Below are 21,781 nucleotides of genomic sequence, written 5' to 3'. Positions count from 1 at the left end.
CATGCTTGCATACATGTGTGTCTGTGTGTCTGCGTTTGTCTGTCACTGTTCAGCTAGGTCAGGACCAGTTAGTAGTACCCAGTGGTAAAGGGGTTGGCAGGGCAGACCTGGCTTCTGTTCAGCCTGCATTCTCGAGTTGCCTGCACCAACCTGGTGCCTGGCCCAGGTTTGAGGTCCATGGGGTGTTCGTGAGGATGCTTGGTGGCAGCCAGGAATGTTAATGGGGCTGGGCTCTGCATGAGCTAAATTTAGAAACCCAAACCGAGAAGGTGAATGGTGCTCACCTTCCCAGCAGCAGGCCTAGCCGTTGCTATTCTTTCTTACGCTGGTGGAACCAGGGTGCCCATCCCTGCCCTGCTTCTTTTCTGCTCACATTGGGCTAAGCAACTTTGGGGGCTGTCCAGGGGCCAGGCATCCTTGGAGCCCCCAGGGTTAGGATGTACTCTCTCTTCCCAAAATGAAGTCTTACAAAGGTCTTGTCCCTGCCTCCTAGCCCTAGGGCATGAGGACCCCAGCAAGACCCCAGGCAGTGACTGACAACCCTGGCAGACTCAGGCATGTGGCCTGCACCCTCCCCCACCACTCACGTCATTGGCCATTGCCAACCTTTCCCTGCAGGATGCCACCCCCACCATCTGGGGGTGGTGACGTGGACACTGTGACGTGGCCAGGCGCCTGAGAGCCGTCTGTCCACGGCAGAGGGAACTGTGTTTCTGGGAGCTGGGCCAGAGGCCCAGGAGACAGGCAGACAGGATGGCCTGATACCTGAGGGTCAGGCATGAAGGATAGCTTCTGGGCAGAGGCAGGTCCTAGAGCCCACAGGGTACCCAGGCATGGGGCAGCAATCGCTCACACTGGCTCTGGAGTTTGTTGATAATCTAAATTCTGGTCTCTCTCAATTCCTCAGAAGCCCCTGTTCTGGGAAGAGAGAACTGTCCTGATCTTCCCCCAAGAAGTAACCCTGATACTGTCTTCGCAGGGCAAACGCTACAAGAACTCCTTGGAGACGGTGGGCACGCCAGACTCGGGGCGTGGGCGCAGTGAGAAGAAAGCCATCAAGTAGGTGCCAGGCTGTCAGTTTTTTGGGGGGTACACAGATAGCCCCAATGGTAGAAGCCCCTTCTCCCAGTCCTCAGACCTGGCCACAGACATATTTAATATCTCCCTCACTCCCTGAGGCCATGCCCACTTCTTAGTCTCAGAACCCTGGATAACTCCAGGGCCCCCTTTTGGTGCTTATGCCCAGACCCTGAGATTTTGGAGGTTGTAGCCTCCTTAAGACTGACTCTCACCCATAGCCCTGTATGTGCCATGCTGATTCTTCCACCCAGTTCTTAATGTCACACACACTGTCCCCACCCTCCAGCCAGGCCCCTGGACCCTTCAGTCTCCTCCCCAAGACCCTATTATGGGCTTGGAACTCCCTCCTCATAGACTGGGTTTCCTTTCTTACTCTCCACACATGCTCCCAGGACAATCTAGAAAGGGTGACGGACAAACCATGAGGATCCCAGCTGGCCTCGGTGCTGAGAGCTGGGGGAATCAGACTCTGCCCTCCTAATGCATCTTGTCCCCCTTCAGGTCCTACTGATTGTACCCTGCCTAGGGTTCCCCACTGAGATCTAAGAGACTAGTTCATAGATCAAGACCACCTTGGCCAACTCTCTGCTGAGAGTCCCTGGGAGGCACTTCAGAACTGCCTGCCTACCTAGGGCTCAGGCTCTGAGAATGGAGCTTTTTCTACCTTGCTCTCCATGGAGACCAGGCCTTCATAAGGGAGCTCTGTTCAGCCCATCTGGATGGGATCAAGCCTGCTGGCCAAGGGGCTTTGCCTGGAAGCTGAGCCCAAGCCCTACCCATACCTCTCCCCTGTCAATTCAAGGCCCTCTACTTTCACTGCCCCTTCCCCTGCACCCCTGCACACCCTGGCCCTCCTGCATCTCTCATTCTTCTCCTTGCTCCCCTGTTCATTCATGAGGGCTCCCTCCCTGTCCCTCCTCTTTTTTTATATCTTGCTCTGACCCTGTTTGGGGCTTTCATAGAAGTTCTGGGGGATTGTCTGAGGTGGGGGATGAATAGAAGGGTGGGCCAACTAGGGCTTGGGTGGGTGGAAAGCTCAGAAGGAAACCAAGGGGAGTCTTTGAAGCTGAGTTTGGTTGCATGCTCTCGTCTTCAAAGACAGGAGCTGGTGGGACTCAGGGGCTGTTGCAGAACACAGGCTCTGAGCTTTCTGAAAGTGGGGGTCGAGGAGGATCACGTGAGGGGGAGCAGGAGGCCACCTCCAGTCTGGGCTATTTGAAGCCCCAAGTGAAGACAGGTGATCATAACCTTCCTAGACACGGATGCTCATGACGGGGCAGACATTCTAGAAAGGATCCTCCTCTAGCCAACAAGGGGGAAAGAGGGCGTCAGAGCAGGAAGTAGGCTACAGGCAGAGTCCAGAGGGCTCTCTAGGGCTTAGTGAGGGCAGAGTGCCCTCTCTGACACCCTGAAGACCCACCGTCCACAGCCTGAGCCTGCTTCCGTCTGGTGTGCTGTCAGTCCCTCTGCCCCTGACATAGAAGCCACTACTCATGTCTGTGTTCCTGTTTTCCCCATCCTGGGCAGTTCGTTGCACAACTCCCCACTGGCTTAGGCCCATCTCCAAAGGAATCCTGTTGTCAGGGGTTTGGGGACACTGCACTCTTCAGTAGTGCTCTTCCCAAACTGCTCCTTGGAGCACCCGTGCCTCAGCAACAATGAACACATCTGGGATTTCAGAGTTTGGGAAACACTGCACGTTCCATCTCCCTTTTGGCGGCACTGGTGGCCACTGACACACAAGACTGATAAGTTCTGTAGGAAAGGAACCAGTTTCCCCAGCCTTCTTTCATGAGGGATCTTCTTTTTCAGTACCATGGTAGAAATCCAAGTGGTCCCAGAACTCAGGGTCGGAGGACAGCCTGGCAATGATGTTGGGTGGATCTTTTCCCTCTAGGACCTAGATTGGATGGAGACCTGGAGGGGTGTGAGGAGGGAGATGGCCAACCTGCTGCATTCCTTTAACACCTGATGTGGGGAGGCTCCATCCAAGCAAGGATGCTAGGGAGCAGAGCCAAATGAGTATCTCTGACCGGCATGAGATTGTTCATAGAAAGGAAGTTTTCTACTGGAGACTATTCCACCTCCCTCCCCTCCCCACTGCTCCCTCATCTCGTGAGCAGGCTCAAGGCCTGGGCTTGAACTTTGTGCATGTACTCCCCTATGAGACATTTCCAAAGTGTATTTAGACAGTCAATAACTATCATCAGGGACAGCCAAGGCCACCGTTTCCTCCGGGCTCATGGTGGCAGGCCAGCTTCTTATCTTTTTCTTAACTGTTTCTGTGTCTCAGATGGAGCACACCAAGGTCAAGATCTAACTCTCAGGGATGCAAGAGGCAGCTCCCCTGAGTACAGTTGATTCTTAGGGGAGAATGCACCCATGATGCTGGGCCCCATCCATGCTTCATCTCGCCCAAGCGTGGACACGGGCCAGACTCTTAATGTAGTAACAGTCCTGTCACCCATGCATGGCTCCCTTCTAGAACAGTCCAGTGGCCTGGGAGCTACCGCTCTCTCAGTGCCTGTCCCTGTCACTTTGGGAGCCCAGGAAACTAACAAGCTGTCCGTACTTTCTGAAACCTCCACGTCATGACCTGCAGGAACCCAGAAATTCCTACAGCCTTTATGTTCTCAGCATGTCAGCTGAGGACAAGTCACCAGGAGGAGCAGTGGTGGACTAGGGTGAGGGGCCCTTCTAAACCCAGCAGCTCCACCTTAGAAACAGGAGCCCAGGGAACCATCCCAGCTGGCCAGGCCAAGTATATACTGTGGGCCCAAGGCTGGGTTGGTCCCATTGGCCCCACTGACAGAAGAGCAAACTCCTTCTGCATAGGCCCCAGAGCAAAGGATCTTAATGATCCTTGATGATACCCTCTCTGAGGTCAGAGACCAGGCTACCTCCCTTATTGGGAAGGCTCACCCAACCATTCCAGTGACGAATTCACCCCATTCGTCTCAAGTGGAGCCGTCTGCTCACCCAGTCTCATGGAAACCTAAGATTCCAGCCTCACCAGAGAGAGGGCAGGGGACATGTTAGGCCACTGGAGAGAAGATTGAAGAGGGAGAAAAATCAGTCCTCTCCTTCGATGGGAAACTGAGGCCAGGGAGAGAAAAGGCCAGCTACCAGCAACAGGATTTGCCCTACTTTCCAATACCTTCTAACATTAAACTAGTACCTTCCCCTTCTCCCAGAGTCCCCCTTGCCCCATCCGGGCCTTGTCTCCCACCCCACCCCCAACCCAACCCCCTCCTCTCTCATGGTCTTTCTCTCTCCCACCAGCTTCCTAGGCACGAGGCTCTCCCGTCCGCCTGCCTGCAGCTTGTCTCCTTCCTGTGTGGCTTCCCCTGGCCAGCCTTCCAGTGCACGCGTGTTTGTATGAATGTGTGCGCCTCCATGGATGTGTGAGCACAAGGATGCCTGGCCCAGGCTGCGATGCCCATCCGCTGCCCTCCTGCTTTTCTTCCTCTGCAGGAGCAGACCCTCGAGGCCCTACCCTCTGTGTGCCCCCAGGGGCCCCCCGTCCCTTCTGGTCCCTTCTGCCCCTGCAGGACTTGCTGTTCTGGTCTCTTCTTGTATCTCCCTGTTTTCTCCCCTCTCTCTCTGCCCCTCCAGCGACCTAGACAGAGACTTTTGGAATAACAATGAAAGCACAGTGCAGCAGAAATGGAGTTCCTATCCTCCCAAGGAGTTTATTCTAAACATTTCACCCTACGCCCCTTATGGCGACCCTCGACTGTCCCTCAAGTGAGTGACTTTACCTGGTTTGATCATATGTACTGAGTATCCGCGCACGCCCCACCCTTCCCTTCTCCTGCCCCCCTCACTTCCTCTCCGGCTCCTCTCCCTTCACTTACCCCTCCATTCACCCCATGGGCAGGCTGGCCATGGAGACGAGCAACCCCTCCTGCCCCCCTCGCCTGCCTGTCCCTCTGCTGTCACCTCCCCCAGGGCCACCCATGCAGGAGAGCCCCCTCCGCAGCCACACCTGGTCCCCAGCCACGCCCCCTGGCTCCCCACCCTCTGTGCAGTCAGGATGGGGTTGCCCGTTTTGGTCCCTCCCTCTTGGTTGTGGCTCGCTTTTTCCTCCCCGCTGTGTGCTGCGGCCGTGGCTGCTGGTGGTCGGTGGTCGGTGGTCGGTGGTTCGTGGTGGTGGCGGTGATGGTGGTGGTGGTGGTGATGAACTCTGACTAACACGGCTTTCTCTCTCTCCCTGCCTGGGGGCCTCCTGGCCTGGACAGCCCGCTCTTCCTCCGTCGTTAACCCTTCGTTGTCCTGTGGGATAGAGTTGGAGGTGGCTGCCCTCCCCCAACCCCCACCGCTCCTGCCCTAGGCGGTGGGGAGGGGCCCCCCTCCATTGTCGTGGTGCGTTGTTCTCTGACCCCAGCCCGCCCGGTCCCCCTCTCTCCTCTGCAGGCTCCACTGTTAACCCATTTGCAGTGCTGATGTCTCTCTTTCTCTCTGTCTGTCTCTTGTCCGTCTGTTTCTCTCCTCCTCTCTCACTGTCTCTTTCTTCCTTTTATCTGTCGATGTTTTTCCTCTTCTTCCCCCTCCCACCCCCATGTGTGGCCTGCCCTCTCTCCCCCACCGCCACCCCCGGTGCTCCTCTGGCCTGGCTGCCTCCTACACGCCTCCAGTGGCACCCTCCTGTCAGGCGCCAAAGTGGCCACTGCGGCGGCGGGGCTGGCGGTGGAGCGGGAAGGCCGGCTGGGGGAGAAGCCAGCGCCGGTGCCACCACCCGGAGAGGACGCCTTGAGAAGCGGCGGGGCTGCCCCCAGCGAGCCGGGCAGCAGTGGCAAGGCGGGGAGAGGCCGCTGGCGGATGGTGCAGAGCCACCTGGCCGCAGGGAAGCTCAACTTGTCCAAGTGAGTGATGGCACCCCATGGCTGCCAGAGCCACGAGCTCAGGCCCGCCCCCACCAGGGTGGACAGCGGGACCCCTGGCATGCCCGCTGCTGCCCCCAGAGGTGCCGTCCTCGGCCCCTGGTTCATTCCATCCCTTCACGAGACGCTTTCATCGTCCTCGCCATCAGGCACAACCAACTCAGCCATATGCTCTCGCATTCAGGCCTCTGGCAGCCTCCCATGAATGTCTTCCTTTGCCAGTGACCAGGTCATTCCATTCTCTGTCCCCAGAGCAGCTTCGCTCCAGTCCTTGGGCCATCCCATCCTCTTTGACTGGCCACCCCATCTCAGCCATCAGGTCATCCCTCTGTGGTCAACAGGCCCTTGGCTGTCCCACTGTGGGACCATCCCATCCCGGGGAGCAGGCCCATCTCTGCCTGTGTTTATAACGCTCATCAGCCAGTGGGCCTTTCCTCTTTTGGCCAGCTGATGGCTCTAGACCCAGTCTTGAGCCGTTCCATTTTGAACGATCTCATCTGCTTGTCCCAGCCTTGCTTGTACCATGACGCCATGTGCCACAGGGTTTCATCTCTGAGCAGCCACAAGGCTGCCGCAGATCCATCCCATCGCAGCCATCCCCACTGGCTGATCCTGCCTTGGTCAGTGAGCTGTCCCTCTATTAGGAGTTCTTGAGGGTTAAGATTGTTGAGCCCCAGCAAGCAGCTCCTTTCAAATGTCAAAGGGGGATCAGAAGAGCCTGTCCCTTTTTTAATGGCTTCCTGGGCTTGCCAAGCAGTTGTGGGCAGTTGGCACAAGCCTGATCTGTCTTCCCACCAAGGCTGCCTGATTCTCCTCTTGGCTTTCAGAACTTCCAGGGTCCCACAGTAGAACCCTTCCAATCCCCAGGTCCTCTGAACTATGAGCACCACACAGATTCGAATGTGGGCTCCACTTTGAGCTGTTGACCCTGTCTCATTCCCTGCCAGGGAACGAGCCTCCTGTGAGAAGGCGAACAGCCTTGATGCCTTCTTAGTGTTGATCTATCCAGCTCAATTCAAGGCCTTCCTGGCTCTCTTCAGAAGTCCCCCCCCCCCCCCCCCCCCCGCCGCACACATCGAAACACGGAGGGTACCAGGCTGAGACCTCATTTGCTCATTGCCTTGAGTGGACACAAGTCCATTTCCTCCTCGTATATGGTCTCAGGAATGTCCCTAGAGATGGATGCCTCACACCCCACTAGAGAGCTACGCCCCTCCCCCCGCCCCCAGGCTGCCCACGCCAGGCTCAGGGTTGACTGGGCTTCCTTGGCATTGGCTCACTGGCTTCAGGCCTGGAGGATCCAGCTTTAGTTTCCTGTGACTGAAAGGTTGTAAATTGGACTAATTTTGGATGTGATAGGAAACTGAAATGAGGTCGGCAAGGAGACAGAGAAGATGGTGTGCACCCCTCCCCCAGCTGGCCTGTCCCCATTGAGCTGTGGGCCTACCAAGGCTGGACAGACCTAGACCTGCCCTGGGGAGAGCCCTGATTCCAAGCCCAAGTCAGGCCAGGCTGCTGCCTGCCTAGAACCCCAGCTACAGCCATGTTTTGCTTTCTTTTCTCATTCTGTCCTCTCTCTCTCTCTCTCTCTCTCTCTCTCTTCCTCTCTCTCTCTCCCTTCCCCTCTCTCTCTTTATTTGCCCAGCCCACAGGGGCCACCTAACTATTGTCTTTTGGTTCCCAGAGTAAGTTCAGGGGGTGAGCATGGCTGAGGTTTGGCTGCTGTGGTGAACGTGGCTCCCAAGGGCCCTGGGCCCTCCTTTGACTACTACAATAGATGTATTTGGCTGTCCCATGGCCCTAGAGCAGGAGTGGACCAGCTCTCTCAGTAAAGGGCCGAGTGACATCTAGGAATTATTTAGGCTTTGCAAGCCAAGGCCACGTCTTTCACACTGCTTAGCCTTGTCATCGGAGCAGAAAGGCAGCCACAAGTGGGATGTGAGCAAATGCCAGCATCTGAGTACCGATAAAGCTTTGTTTATAAAAGCAGGCAGTGGACCAGATTCACCTTATAGATCAGAGTTCACCTCCCCCAGTTCCAGACAGATATATTGGTAAAGGAAGAGGAGGCTGGAACCTCAGATCTAGGGAGAAGGGACTTACTCAGGACAGTGCCTAGTTTGACTCCCTGGTACTTGGGTGACAGCTTGCCTCCAGTCCTATCATGAAAATTGCTAAATCTCTAGCCAAAGCAAAAACAGGCAGAAACACAAAACCTTAAGGCAAAACACAAGCTCTTGCCCCCAAGCCCTGGCATGGTAGCAGTTAGTGTTACAGCCCTGACCTCAGCTCTGAAGAAGACCATTGACGGGCTCTTTTGTAAACTTGTCTACAGCAGAGAAACTAAGGCCCAAAGAGGTATAAAAGCTCATTCAAAGTTGCCCAGTTAGTAAGTGGCCGAGGTGAGCTTTGAACCCAGGTCTCTCGGGCTCTACACCGCCTCACAGCCAGGCTCTGTTTTCCCTCTGTTCCTGCCCTGCTTCACCTAGCCCATTTAAAGATGCTGGTGGGCCATTGCACAGACATCCTTAGATGTAAAAAGCAAGATCACTCACTGTCGGTCAGAATTAGGGTGAGGCTGGACCAGTAGCTCTGTTCCGGCCACAGGGCAGGCTTCTATATGTGAGTCTGCCTTCTTTTCCTCTAACAAAGCATGAGGAACGGCTGCCCTGCCTCCTCAGCCATTACTAGGCCAGCTCTGTGCTGGCCTGGATTTCTTTCTGTCTCCAAAGGACAGTAGTACCTAGAACACACAGGCAGCTGTTCCTAGTGTTCCCCTAGTGAGATGGCAGAGGGGTGGCGGCAGCTCCCTGTCCCTCCCATTCCAACATGACAGACAGTCATAGGGCCCCGGGGACCTGCCTTCACCACGCAGCTGCCACAGCTCCTGTGGCCCACTCAGACCGGCAGAGAGGTTGGCCCAGACAGGTACTGGGGAACCAGCGAGCTATGTCCAAAGGTGGGCGGATGGGGCCAGCCTGGGGACCTCAGGGTGGGTAAGGTGGTGGCAGCGACTGCAGCAGTGACAACTCCGATGGAGGCCTGGCGAGGTCCTGCCGAGCGTGCCCTGCACTGGGGCCTCCCAGCCCTGGCCCTCGGCTTCTTTCTCTTCCACTGTGATCCCTTCACCTGCTTCTCCTTTCTCTCCTCTCCTCCACCCGCCCCAAGTTTCGAGGACTCCACCCTGTCCACGGCCACTACCCTTGAGTCTATCCCCAGCTCCACGGGAGAGCCGAAATGCCAGCGACCCCGCACACTGATGCGGCAGCAGAGCCTGCAGCAGCCGCTGAGCCAGAACCAGCGGGGCCGGCAGCCCAGCCAGCCTACTACCAGCCAGAGCCTGGGCCAGTTGCAGGCCCATGCGGCCTCGGCACCGGGCTCCAACCCCCGGGCCTATGGCCGGGGTCAGGCTCGGCAGGGCACCTCGGCCGGCTCCAAGTACCGGGCAGCTGGGGGCCGCAGCCGTTCCAACCCAGGCAGCTGGGACCACGTGGTGGGGCAGATTCGAAACCGAGGCTTGGACATGAAATCTTTCCTGTAAGTCCTCCCCTTGAGCGGGCCAGCTCCCCACCTCCCCAACCCGGCCTTTTCCCCTCCAAATCTCCTTGAGAGCAGCTGGAGCAGGACACTCTTGTTCCTCCGTGTGGGAACACACATATTCCCACAGTGTGGCTGGCAGGTTTAGGGGTCCCCCTCCCCAGACTTTTGTGGCTGATATCTGGAGGGCCACCATGAAAGGATTTGTATCAGAGCCCCCAGAACTCTGAGGACCCTAGAACTCTCCAACTGCTCCTGAGGCTTGAGAAGAGAAGCCCCCCCCTCTAAAGTTTAGTGAGAACACATAATAAAGAGTTCTGGAGGTCCCTGAGACCTGCCCCTCCCACCCCACCAACAGTCCCCAGCTGCTCTTGTCACCACGCCAGCCATGCATCACTCCGCCCTTTCCTCCTCCCCTCCCCAAGCCATCCCTGTCACCGAATCTCCAGAGTCCTGCAGTCCTCCCTGCAGTGCCCCTCCTGTCTGTAACTAGACTCTGTTGACCTTTCTGCCCCATGCATCCTCCCCACCCCACCCCACCCCCGCCCATCACCTCCCTGTCCATCCATCCCTGATCCCTGATCACAGCCCTATCATAATGACCCCTCCCCCGAGGACAAATCTGAGCCACGCCCCAAAGATGACAAGTATGGTATTTCTCTCAAGGACCCAGCTTGGAAAAGAAATACCATGCTAGCCAGAGCTGACCTTAGCTGCTTCCCTGACACTTGCCCCACCACCCACCCTTGCGGGGTAGTCACTGTCAAAACTGAGAAGTGTGGCTTTGTACCAGCCATGAGGAGATCATTCCCATCATCCGTGTCTTCCCTAGAAGGCCTCTTAGGTATAGAGCCGCACCACTAAGTCTGGGAGGAAGAAGAGAAGGCCAAGGCCAAGCTCACCAGAAAAGATACAGGGCTTCCAGAAGGCAAGCAAGTTTCCCAAAACACGTTCTATCCCCATCTGAGAGCCCAGCCAGAGCTTCCAGCTCAGACAAGAGCCACCCTTGGAAAGGTCCTCCAAAAGAACTAGGTGCCCACACCAGCTTGCAGGAGGCCTGTACCGCGGCCCACCAGCCATTCTTCCCAAGGCTGCCCCTGAGAAATCAGGGCACCCTGTCCAGCTGCCCTCAGGGAAGGCAATCGAGTGCTGCACCAGAGAAGATGTCCAGCAAGGCCTCCTGTCTTGGCAATGCATTGTTCTGGGATGGGTACTGTGGCCACGGAGTAGGAGATCAAGAGATCTGGTTCTGCTATGGCTTGAACAGAACTGAGGGTCAGCTGGTTCCCACCAGACCTTAGCAGGGAGTATGCCCACCCTCTTCCTGTTCTTCTTGCAATCACTAAGTTTGCCCAGCAGCAGGAGAAACCCAGATGCCAACTCTCCCAGCCCACCACCTCCCTAACCAACCAGAATTCTGATGGGCATGACTTAAATGCCAGCATCACGTACCCACAATTCTGCCCCCACAGCAGCTCTCGTACTCTTACCTGCCGGCCACCTCTAAGCTCGGCACATCTTCTACTTACCCCTCACAGTAAGGGGCTGCATACTCTGTAAAAGCCGGACACTTTCAACTTTGCAGGACACGTTCAGTCTCTACCACATAAGGCTTTCTTTTTTCCCCCTTCATGTTTTTAGATTGCAGAAACTGTTCCTAGCTTGTGGACTATACAGAACTGACAGACAGGCTGAGGTGTACCAACCCCCGCCTTGCAGTTTAGCTGCTCTATTGCTGAGATTCTTCACCCATAGAGGCCCCATTGTCCCCTTGTGAGGCCCATCCAGGCCCTGCAGGAACTTGCCCTCCCTCGCATGCAGGGTGCATCTTTCCCACTTGATTTGTTCAGCCCCTTCCGACCAGACCAGTGTGTCTTCCCCAAGTCCAGCTCCGTTCCTCGTCCTTGCCCTCGTGGCCTACGAAGCTGCAGAGAATGACAATCTGGGTATTTATGCAGAGGAACAGCTCCGTTTTAAAGAAGACCAAAAGCACTATCTGAAAAATGCATTAACTAGGGAAAAAAACCATGTGTTTTCATTGGGTTCGCCTTCCCCCAGCTCAACTAGCTCCTGAACAGCCAAATGGAATTTTACCAACTCAGACAATAGCGATAGTCAGGAACAAAAGAAGCCAGGACCTAGCCTGAGGGAAGGGGAGAGTTGAGCCCCCAAAGTTAGAAGCCAGCACAAGTGTCAGCTTGGTGTGGCTGTGCCCAAGATAAAGACTCTAAAGAAGAGCCCCTCCGGGCTTAGCTTCCTCCCCTCACTCAGACCCCGGGGGCGGCTCTCATTTTCCACAACTCTTGTGCCCTCGGACCCCAGACGGTATGTCTGGCCTGAGTTCCCATTTCAACAGTCTCCCTGGGGATTAATCACAGAAGCTCTTGCTTTCCATCAGTGCCTGAAGTGATAGATTCCTGACCTAAGATCCACCCACTTCTGGAACATTCTGTCAGTCTCCCTGTCTTTCCCTTGGCCATTCTTGAGGCATGCTTTCCTGCCTGCCCCGTCAGAGAATGCTTCAACTCTTCGTTCCGATGGGCTCTACGGAGGTTCTCTCAAGCTCTACAGAGCCTCTGCCAACTCAGACTTCAATGGCTTTCAGGGAGAACAGCCACCAGAATTTGCATTTCCTTCCAGGAAGTGCCTGTGACACCAGCAAAGCTCCACATAGTGGTTCCCTGGGGAGGTCTCCACACTCGAGTTGTGTGACCTCAGACACCAAGATGCTACCCACACATCCTCTCCGAGTTCCTCTCATCCTGTTGATACCTGCCCAGCACTCTGCTTTGGCTACCTTCCCTCAGAGTGGTGTCTCCACTGCAGTCACAGGCTCCCTGCGGCCCTGCCAAAGCGTGCCCAGACATCGCCACATTTCTGGACTTTCCACCTTTTTTCCCTGACGCCCTCTGAACTGCTTCTCCTCGGAAAGGCCTCCATTGAACAGGTCCTGGAGGCCTCCGGTCATTCTCTGACTCTCTGGGGACGTGGATAAGAGAGAAGTCCCGCTATGCCTAGGATCCCAGAAGGGACAGAATTGGAATTCGCCTAATGATGGGCTGTATATCTGGAAGCCTGGAAGAAGCTGCTATGCTGGCTTCAAGGACATCTTGGTGACCACGACCCCGAGATCTATGAAGGGCATCCCTGAACACAGTGGTCAATGCCCATTGTGTGTCAGATTTTTTTCTCTAAGTGCTTCCCCTGTGGCCCGAACCTCCAGGGAGTATGCCCTGTACAAGATACTGAGAGAGCCTCTCCCCTTCTCCCAGGGAACAGACAATCAGGGTGACTTCAGCTGGGGATACCATGTCCCAGGGCCTCTGCTCCACTCTCCAGCCTGTGTGTTCCTTGGGGACTATCCCAGATACCTAAGTCCTCTCCTCAGGCCTGTGCCTAGCCCCTTCCCCCATGTTACCAGTTGCCTGAGAGCTCTTGGCCCAAGGCCAGCTGGACCCTCCCCTCTCCTCCCCTCCGCCCCGTTCTCAACCATTTACAGTTCTGAAGATTGGTTTCTTTTCTCCAGGGCCAGTTTCTTACGCTTTTTCTCCTCTCTCTCTTTGTTTCTGTCTCTCTCCTCCCCTCACCCTTGCCCCTGCCAATGGCGCCGCCTCCTTTCACCCCGGCTGCTGGGCTGCCCATCCTGGGCAGGGAAGGCCGGATGGTGGTGCTATCCCTGGTATTAGGGCTTTCGGAACAGGATGACTTTGCCAATATCCCTGACCTGCAAAACCCAGGAACCCAGCAGAACCAGAACGCTCAGGGGGACAAGAGGTACGAGCACGGGCGAGGTCTGCGGCGGCGGCGGCAGCGGCAGAGAAGGAGGCACGGAGAGGCCACCTGCCTCACCTGGCCCCGACTGCTGGACGAGGTGGTGGTGTCTTCAGCAGATGGGAGGAGAAGTCCTCCTGCTGGTGTTCTGTCCCCTGACCACTTCAGTGGTGTCCCTTGGGTCGATGAAGGGACCATCCTGGGACCATTCTGGATCAAGCCTGCTCCCCAAGCATGCTTATCCTGGACTGGAGCAAGCCCAGCCTCCTGGGCCCCATCTCCCTGCTTGCCTCCCTATGCCGCCCCTCCATCTTTCATCTCTACCCCCACTCCCCAATCCAGAAATCCCTGTTTCTCTGGTGGTTGGTGAGTGAGGGGGGATGCTGAGGAATGGCATAAGCCTGTTCTTCCGCATCCTCTCCACCTCAACCTCCCTCTGGCCTGTAGGGCCTGTTGTGCTACTCAGCCATGAAAGAGGAGCCCCTGGTGGGGAGGGTCTGGGGTGCGGAACAATGGGAGAGGCCTGGTGACCAGAAGGAACCAGAAGGGTGACCCCTGAGCACAGCCTCCAGGAATGGAAAGTGGGACCAGCTATTTACAGCAAGTTCTGGTTCTGCCAGGCTCCCTGTGAAGACTGACAATAGGCAGGTGGCTGAGGTACAGGCTATACCTCCTAGCCTTCACCTCCTGCAGTTCAGGAAAGCATCTCCTGCTGTCCTCTGTGTCGAGGAGTGGCTGGGCACTGCCTTCATAGGTAAAGGGATGGTTGCAGGTGGCAGGGTTTCTTAGCACTCCTAAAGGTGGAGTCCTTACCTACTTGTTCCCTTGATGTGGCCTTAGGCTGGATTCACATCTGCTTGTGCCCAGCTCTGCTTCCCATGAAACCAAGGGTCTGTGGTAGGGCACGTGGGCCAGCATTGGTTTAGCCAGAGCCTCACTCTGCAAACTCAGACAAGTCAGAGACCCTGCCTAGGCTTCAGGCTCTGCCTCTGTCAAATGAAGGATTGAGCAGGGTGACCTCTGAGGGACACATGAAGCTTCTAATGAGAAAATGGACCCAAGGACTGGGGCACTTGTCAGACCCTGTGAGCTGGACAGAGATCAGATTTAGACTGGCAAGCCCGATGCTCATTAGAGGCTGTTGGGGACAGGAAGGGACTGCCCCAGGCTGCTGCCAGGGGCGTGTAACTTAGGGAAGGGGATACAGGCTGTATGTGACGGCTGACTGGCTGTCTCACAGCGGCTTCTGGAGACCAGCCCTCTCTTCCCTTCCCACCCAGAATCCATGTTGCATGTCTAGTGGGTCAGATGTCCCTAGAGAGTAGGAGGGGAGAGTGAGACCTGTCCTTTCACTTGGTGGCACAGCTGGCGTCACTCCCCGAGCCCCTTGCATGTGAAGCACAGATTGGGGGAGCGGCAGAGCCGGCCACCCCCTACCTACCTGGGTCTGACAGAAGCCACAGGGTCTCAAAGATGGGCACCAAGCAGGCCAGAGGGCCCCAAGGAGAGGGGTGGGGCCAGGAACAAGAGGATGGGGGGCGGGGGACTGGAGCCCTCTGAAAGCCTGCTAAGAACCCAAGCCCTTTGTCAGGGAGGGCTCACGGTGGGGGGGCAGGGGGTGTGAAGTGTGAGGGAGCAGATGCAGGCTGGAAACGAGATTTCACATCACCCATGTGTTAATTAACCGGTTCCATCTTCACCCAACAGCCTATTTATACCTCCTTGCCACTCAGGTCTCCATATTTTAGTTACCCATCCCTTCTGATCATGACATCAGCTTGTCCTCTGCCTGCCTAGAAAAGGGGTGTGGAGGTGGAGGCCTGCCTTGGGCCCTCCCCACCACCTGGCCTCACTTTCCGAGTGGACACATGCCATCCCCACCTGTTCACGCCCTCCCATATTCGAAACTCATTTCTCACAGCTCTTGGGGTGTCTCCAAGTGGTGGGCAGCTTCGAGGGGCTGCAGACGCAAGTGATTCCTCCCTATCTGTGCCCCTCCCCCATAGCTCAGCATCGGTGCCCCGGTGCGTCTGTCCGGGCCAGACTGTAGCACCTTAGGGACCCACCCATTTGACCTTGGGGCCTTACAGCCACAGGCTGGCCCATCTGTCCCATCCTCTAAAGCATGCCCTCTCCACCCCAGCTGACCCCTTGACCAGGCGTCATGGCTGCTGTTGGAGGGAGTCTCAGCCGCCTTGGTCTGTTAAGCAACAGGGTGCTGTGAGACAGAGCTCTGTGGGGAGAAGCCACTCCAGGGCGCAGGTAAAGAAAGTGGGTATCCAACAGGCTGCAGGGGTTGCGAGAACAGTCTGCCTCCAACCCACCCAACAATTCTTGGTGCTCCAGAAGGCTCCCTTCCAGGATGCCCCAAACCCTGGGCCTCAGCATATCCCTCAAGGTACTCTTGAGCGAAGGAGTGGGGTGGGGCTGGAGACCCTTGCTGTGTCTGTCCCACTCATGCTCCCACGCCACCCACTGCGTGCTCAGCCATCCTTCCAGCATTTCATTCACCTTTGCTCCTTGGGATCCAAATGGTTTCCACCGTGGCCCCACCCCCACCCCGAGTGGGGGGCAGAGTGGACCAGGCCACCACCATTGCTCGCCTCCTTCGAAGCCACCATGTTTCTTCCGCCTCTGTGTGTCCCCCGCCTCCTCTCTGCCTCTCCTGTCGGCCGCCACGCTCCTCCTCTTAGTTCCCTTGTCCACCCAGCAGCCTCTTCACACGTCTGACTAACCTTTCTTAGCCTCTCCTCTCCTTCTCTGTCTTTCTCTCTATCTCCTTCCTCCATCTGCTCCTCACAGGGGTGTCCCCAGGCCAGTGACCAGCCCCTCGGCCTCTCCCTATGCCTCTCCCTGTGCCTATCTCTCTGTCCTGTGACCTCCAACAGCTTCAGGGGTGCTGACCATCTTTTCCCAGGCTGCTTTGCAGCTATGCTGACGCTGTGGTGTGGCCAAAATAACTCCGACTTTCTCATACCTTCAGCAGTCAATCTCACGCTCTCTCCTCTCCCGCTCTATTTTTAACCTGACTTTACCTCTCCAGCTATTTCCGTCTCCTCTTCCTCCCCGTGCCTGTCTGTGTGAGCACATGTCCATGTGTGTGTGTGTGTGGTTATGGGGGTGGGACCCTGTGTGTGCCTGCCACTCCGTGCACTGGTGTGTCCACACCTCTAGGGTGTCCAGGGAGAGGGCAGGCAGGTGGGCGGGCATGCGGTGCTGTTACAGAGCAAGGCTAGGGTATCACGGCAGGCGGATAGTGCACCCGATGACCCGCTGTCCCTGCCTTTCCTGCTTCTCTTTCGTTCCAATTCACACGCACACTTTCGCATGGCTGGGTCTCCCCTTTGGGGGATCTAAGTCTGCCTCCAGCGGTGTGTGCCACTACCGAGGCTCTGGCTGTCCTGCCCGTCTTCTCCCTGTTGCTCTAGGTGTCTGTTGGGCTTGTGTGAATTTTTATGTGTATGTACGTGTGTCTGTGTGTGCACGCCCTGCTGTTGGATCCTGGTGTCTTCCCCCAGGGCCTGGCATATTCTGAGCATGTCTGTCTCTGCCTGCTGTGGCCGCCCGTGTACTCCAAGCTGGTCTGTACTAGGGGATGTGGCTTGTATCCAGTCTGTGTGGCTCTGTGTTCTCAAAACTGTTTAATTTTAGCCTGCCCCAAGCCCTATGCCATTACTTCCTCACAGCCTGTCCCCACCTCTTCCTTCTCATGAGGCATTCCAGCCTGGTCCCTGGGCAGGGTCTTAATTGTCTTTTCCTAAGTCCCAGCTGAATGGAGCCTGGGCTCATCATCTGGCTGTTAAACCAGAGATCCCAGCCCCCTGGACCAGCATGGCACTGGGTGTAGACATGGTTGCCGGCTAGGTGGTGGCCTGTCTTTCTCTGACTCAGGGTAAGAGTCTTATCAAATGTGCTGTGTGAGTGGGGAGCATGGTGGAGACAGGGGCACGTGAGGTTATCACGTGCCTACCCCAAAAACGGCTCTTCAAGCTGAATGGGTGTAAACGGCTACTCAAGCTGAATGGGCGCCGTGCGAAGGTCCTGATCAGTGTTGGCTAAGCAAGCCCTTTACCATCCAGCTACACCTTCAGCCTGTAAAAGAGCTTGCATTAAATCAGATTTAAACTTTCATGCTCAGGACGGGAGCGATAGCTCAGTAAGTGAGAGACTTGCCGCACAAGCATGAGGACTGAGCCCCTAGAACCTATGTCGAAAGAAAAGCAGGGCATGGTGGGCCTGTAAGCCCTGTGCTGGGGGGGTGAAGTCAGGCAGGCTACTGGGGCTCCCTGGCTAGCCAGACTTTGCAAGCCACAGACCAATGAGAGACCTTGTATCTAAAACGAGACAGCAACTGAGGAATGACAGTCAAGGCTTCCACATACATGTGCATATTATACACATACGGACACACACACAGTACTCCTTCACACTGGCCACATGGCAAATGTATAGATTCCAAGCACGTGACTAGTACTGCATGAGACAGCAAAAGATCAATTCTGTTATAGTAGACACTGCCAGACAGAACCATGCGGATAGTGGTCCCAGCCTCACCTTGGCTACAGGGTGAAGAACACCTTGGCTCTGCCGAGGCTGAGCAAACACAGGTGGGGCTCTGGGAGAGAGGCTGTGGAGTGTTTGCAGAGGGCAATGACGTGGAGAGACACCTGGACAGGCCACCTGGCGCCTCCCCCTTTCCAGACTGGGTGGAACAGGCGTCTGCCGAGCAGGGGAGTTCAGAGAATAGCCATGTAAGCCAGAGCTCGGGGGGGCTTGTGTGTGAGGGAGGTTACAGGAAGAATGAAGGCTCCCCTAAACAGCCCCCACAGGGCAGCTCAATCAATCACCTGAGGCAGAGGCTCAGGAAGACGAGCCCTGAGCGCAGGTCTTCAGGGAAACCAGACTTTCTGTGAACAGGGGTTCACTCCTGCTGGCTCACAGGAGGTGACAAGGGCTGAGTTCTCAGAGAAGATCCTGTGACCACCCAGGCCCATGGAGTCCAACCCAAACCAACCTGCAGACCATGCTCATTGGAACTCTCCCCCCCCCACCCCCAACCTTTAGGTTGCCTGCAGGAGGGAAGGCTGTGAACACAGCCCCAGTGCCTGGCCAGACACCTCACGATGAGTCTGACCGCAGAACGGAGCCCCGTTCCTCTGTCTCGGACCTCGTCAACTCCCTGACCAGCGAGATGCTCATGGTGAGAAGGGTTGGGGATGGGCTGGGAGGGGGGCAGAAGTAGGCAAGAGACTTAGATACTCAGTTCCAGCAGGATGGCTGTCACTGTAGGCTGACCAAATGAGGCCTGGTTTCTTTTCCCATCTCTTCCATGAAAATGCCTTTCTATGCCTCCGTTTCCTCATTTGTCCCCCTTTGATCCTTTTCTGAACTGAGGAAAAGACTAAGAAACCTACGCATACAGGACGATTACATCCTGGGAGGATAGGCTGTCCGGCAGTGATCTGAGGCAGGTGTCCTTTCCCTCCAATGGCATTCCCTTGGGGGTGGGGGGAGACGTAAGACTGCCTTGTAGCCCGCCAGGGACCTCAGTTGCTCTTTGTTGCTGTCAGGCCTATGATCCCAGTCTAGGTTGTTTTCCAAAGCTGGGGCTGCGGTTCTCACGGCACCCCCTGGTGGTAACAATATGTCACAGCTACCTGTACTTTCCAGAGAGCCGCCGGGTTAATCCCTAGAGGGAGGCCCATGGACAGGCACAGCAAGTTAGCAGACAAGAACCAGTTGAGATCTGGTGGACCAGAAGTTCCTCCAAGGCTTGGAGAGGGTTGTGGTGGGAATCCAGCACCCTGTCTTTCTACTGGACATAACAGGGCTCCTTGACTCCCTTCCTGTGAGGAAGGGTTCAAGCTCCCCCCTGCCCACCCAGACCCACAATTTCCTGCCAGTCTGACCTGTTTTCAAGTAGCAATATGCACACAGAGTCACACGGGTCACCTGGGTAAGGATTCTGGCTTCCAGGCATCAGGCCTGAGGTGGAGCCCGAGGCTGCGTTTCCCTTGGCCTGGCTCTTTGTGACTTCCTATCTCTAACTTTGTACAGACTGGTTGTCTTCTGCTCTCTGCAGCCCGTTACCACAGACCACCCTGCCTGCTCTCACAGGCCCCTTAATTGGTGCTGTTTCCTGGTAGTCGGGTTCCCAGAAGGGACAGCCCTTTCCCAGCTGGCTGGCTGGCCCCTTGCTGCCCTCAGGGAGAGGCTGGCAGACTCAAGCAGCGGAAGGAAGTACAAGCCAGTGTCCCTCCCATATACTCCACAGATGCCCGGAGGTGGGAGGGCAATTGCCCAGCCCTCTGCCAGGGCGAGGTCACTGATGTTAACAATGACAGTAAAGATAAGCAGGACAGAATACGTCCTCACCCCGTGGTCTTCTCCAGACCCCAGGCTGCAGAAGCTGAGGACCAGGAGTCAGATACCTAGAGATGGACAGAACCATCCCCACTGGGGAACATGGGACCTGGCACAGGCTAGCTTGATGTCTTTTAAGGGTTACTTCTGGGACAGAGGTTTGGGGCAGGGGAAGGGAAAATTAGGCAGCTTGGTTGCCATGGAAATGACTTGTTCACTAGGGCTCAGGACTGGGCCTTGAGAAATCTAAGCAAGTGGGTACAAAAGCTCTGCCCCTTTCAAAAGTAAAGTCCACCCAGACAGTCCAGGCTCCCGCCAAGAGCGAAGGGAAAATGGTGGCCTAAGATGCCTCTATACGAGAGAGGGAGTTGGTGTTCCAGTAGTCTGGGCTGACTCTGCCTACTTGTGTCGTGTGCCTGGTCACGCTCCTGGGAGCCCTCAGTCTAAGTTCCATGATCCCCAACCTGCAGGTTCAGAAAGTGATGTTCAGGGGAAGGGGAGGGCTGCTGTGGGCCGTGGGAAAAGCGTGGTAGAGGTCTCTGCATGGAAAGCCACATCCTACGTGGGCCTGGGAGAGAGCCTGTGGGCAGCGAGATCAGCTGTGTGTGGGGGTGGGTAACAGGAGCATCAGCAGTGGGCCAGGCATGTAGCTCAGGTGGTAGTGTGCTCGCCTAACATGCACGAAGCACTGTTTGATGGTGCGGCGGCACATGTCCCGGAAGTCAGGTGACAGAAGCTCAAGGCCATCTTTTCAACAGAGAAATAGAGACCAGCCTGGGTTATGTGAACCTCAGGCTCACAGAGACATAAAAAAATTAAAAATATAATTAAAAAAAAAAAGTTTGGTGCAATTCTTCCTCAGCCACTAGGTGGAGCCAGAGGTCAGATTCAAACTATGGTCCAAGTTCAGGCAGGAGCCAGGCCCCCACCATTGCTGGCCACGAACCTGGTTTCAAGTTCTAACCGGCCAGTCAATCAGGGAGCTTTGAGGTGAGTGGCCTAGTGTGCTCCAAGTCAAACTTTGAACATACTAGTGCCTGCCTTAAGATATGGCACAAAGGATGCCAAGTGGGTGACATACAGCAGTAGGGTTGGCAGGTGACTGGCCTCTGTGCAGTATTTGCCATTATCAGTGGGACTTGGACACTTCTCCTTGGTGCAGGAAGGCCTTTGCTCTCGGAGGCTGCAGGGAGGGCCTTCCTATGACTTGGGGCCTGGGCATGCTTGGTAGAAAGAGCGGGGCATGACATCAGAGAGGGAGGGTCCTTACTGCTGTGTGAACTTGGACATGTGACTTGACCTCTTTGAGCCAGAGCCTCCTCAGCAAGAGGTGGGTGACAGCCACCTGGTCCGGCAGTAAGAAGGTGATGTGTCTTCACCATGGTAGGTGCCTCTCTCTGCCTTATGTCACCTGTGATAGTCTGTGTTGAGAAGCTGGGGCTGTCACTCCAGGAAGCCTGAGGGGCCCAGGGATTTTCTGAGGGAGTGTGGGGAGAAGGCAAATGCCTACTGTTTTGTCACATCTGCAATTCCCTGGGGCCCTTTCTTGACTCCCATCTTGGTGAAAGGAGATGTGGACCAGGGAGCAAGCCCTGACTAGGCAGGTAGAGCCTCAAGGCCTCCCATTATTCCTGTGAGCAGTAATCCGACTAAGAGATCCCAACTGCTTTCCTCACCCCTTTCCCAGTTAAGATGAAAATACGGCTCCCAGTCCCTCCTTGTGACTATCTACTACTGCCCATCCTTTATGCTGAGAAGTGGGGACTGGGAACAGGCGTAGCCTGGAGGTACAACCTCGGTGCCCAGGGACCCCCAGCCTCATTCAGTCAGACTCCCTGGGGACAGCCTGGCAAGTGTCTCAGCGTCCCATCATCCTCCTGAACACTATCTTGTAAACTGCATCATCCATGGCCCCCAGAGAGCCTCCTGTGTAAGAGCTGGGATGCCTCCCATGAGTCCAGAGTGCTGAAATAGGAGGGGAGGGAGGCCAGGACACCTCAGGGTGGCTCTTGAAACTGAGCAGACTTATGGCTTCAAGGGGAGGTGGGAAGTTGGGTCTCCTGCTCACAGCTATGGGGTCCAGGAGTCAAACTCATTCTGGCCCTGTTACCCACCCTCTTTATAGTTAAGTCCAGGCTCTCAGAGCC

General features: G+C 56.0%; 1 protein-coding gene across 8 annotated transcripts in view; it reads left to right on the top strand.

Annotated features, from left to right (window-relative positions):
* The window catches only part of Syt7 (synaptotagmin 7), a 59,063-nt gene that overhangs the window by 26,887 nt on the left and 10,395 nt on the right, over positions 1–21,781 (top strand). Inside the window, exons 3-8 of one of the 8 annotated variants that reach the window (XM_041661905.1) lie at positions 980–1,059; positions 4,696–4,827; positions 5,718–5,945; positions 9,132–9,500; positions 13,152–13,274; positions 18,336–18,471. In XM_041661905.1, coding sequence (XP_041517839.1) covers positions 980–1,059; positions 4,696–4,827; positions 5,718–5,945; positions 9,132–9,500; positions 13,152–13,274; positions 18,336–18,471 — 1,068 coding nt within the window. The remainder of the gene's footprint in view (positions 1–979; positions 1,060–4,695; positions 4,828–5,717; positions 5,946–9,131; positions 9,501–13,151; positions 13,275–18,335; positions 18,472–21,781) is intronic. The other 7 variants (XM_041661907.1, XM_041661909.1, XM_041661906.1 and 4 more) reach the window with 7 other exon arrangements.

Source organism: Microtus oregoni, unplaced genomic scaffold (genome assembly GCF_018167655.1).
Source record: "Microtus oregoni isolate MIOR12 unplaced genomic scaffold, Mior012 000012F_ref0000307, whole genome shotgun sequence".
Lineage (NCBI taxonomy): Eukaryota > Metazoa > Chordata > Mammalia > Rodentia > Cricetidae > Microtus > Microtus oregoni.
Note: the sequence above shows the minus strand (reverse complement) of the source record. Positions and strands in the feature narration are given on the sequence as shown.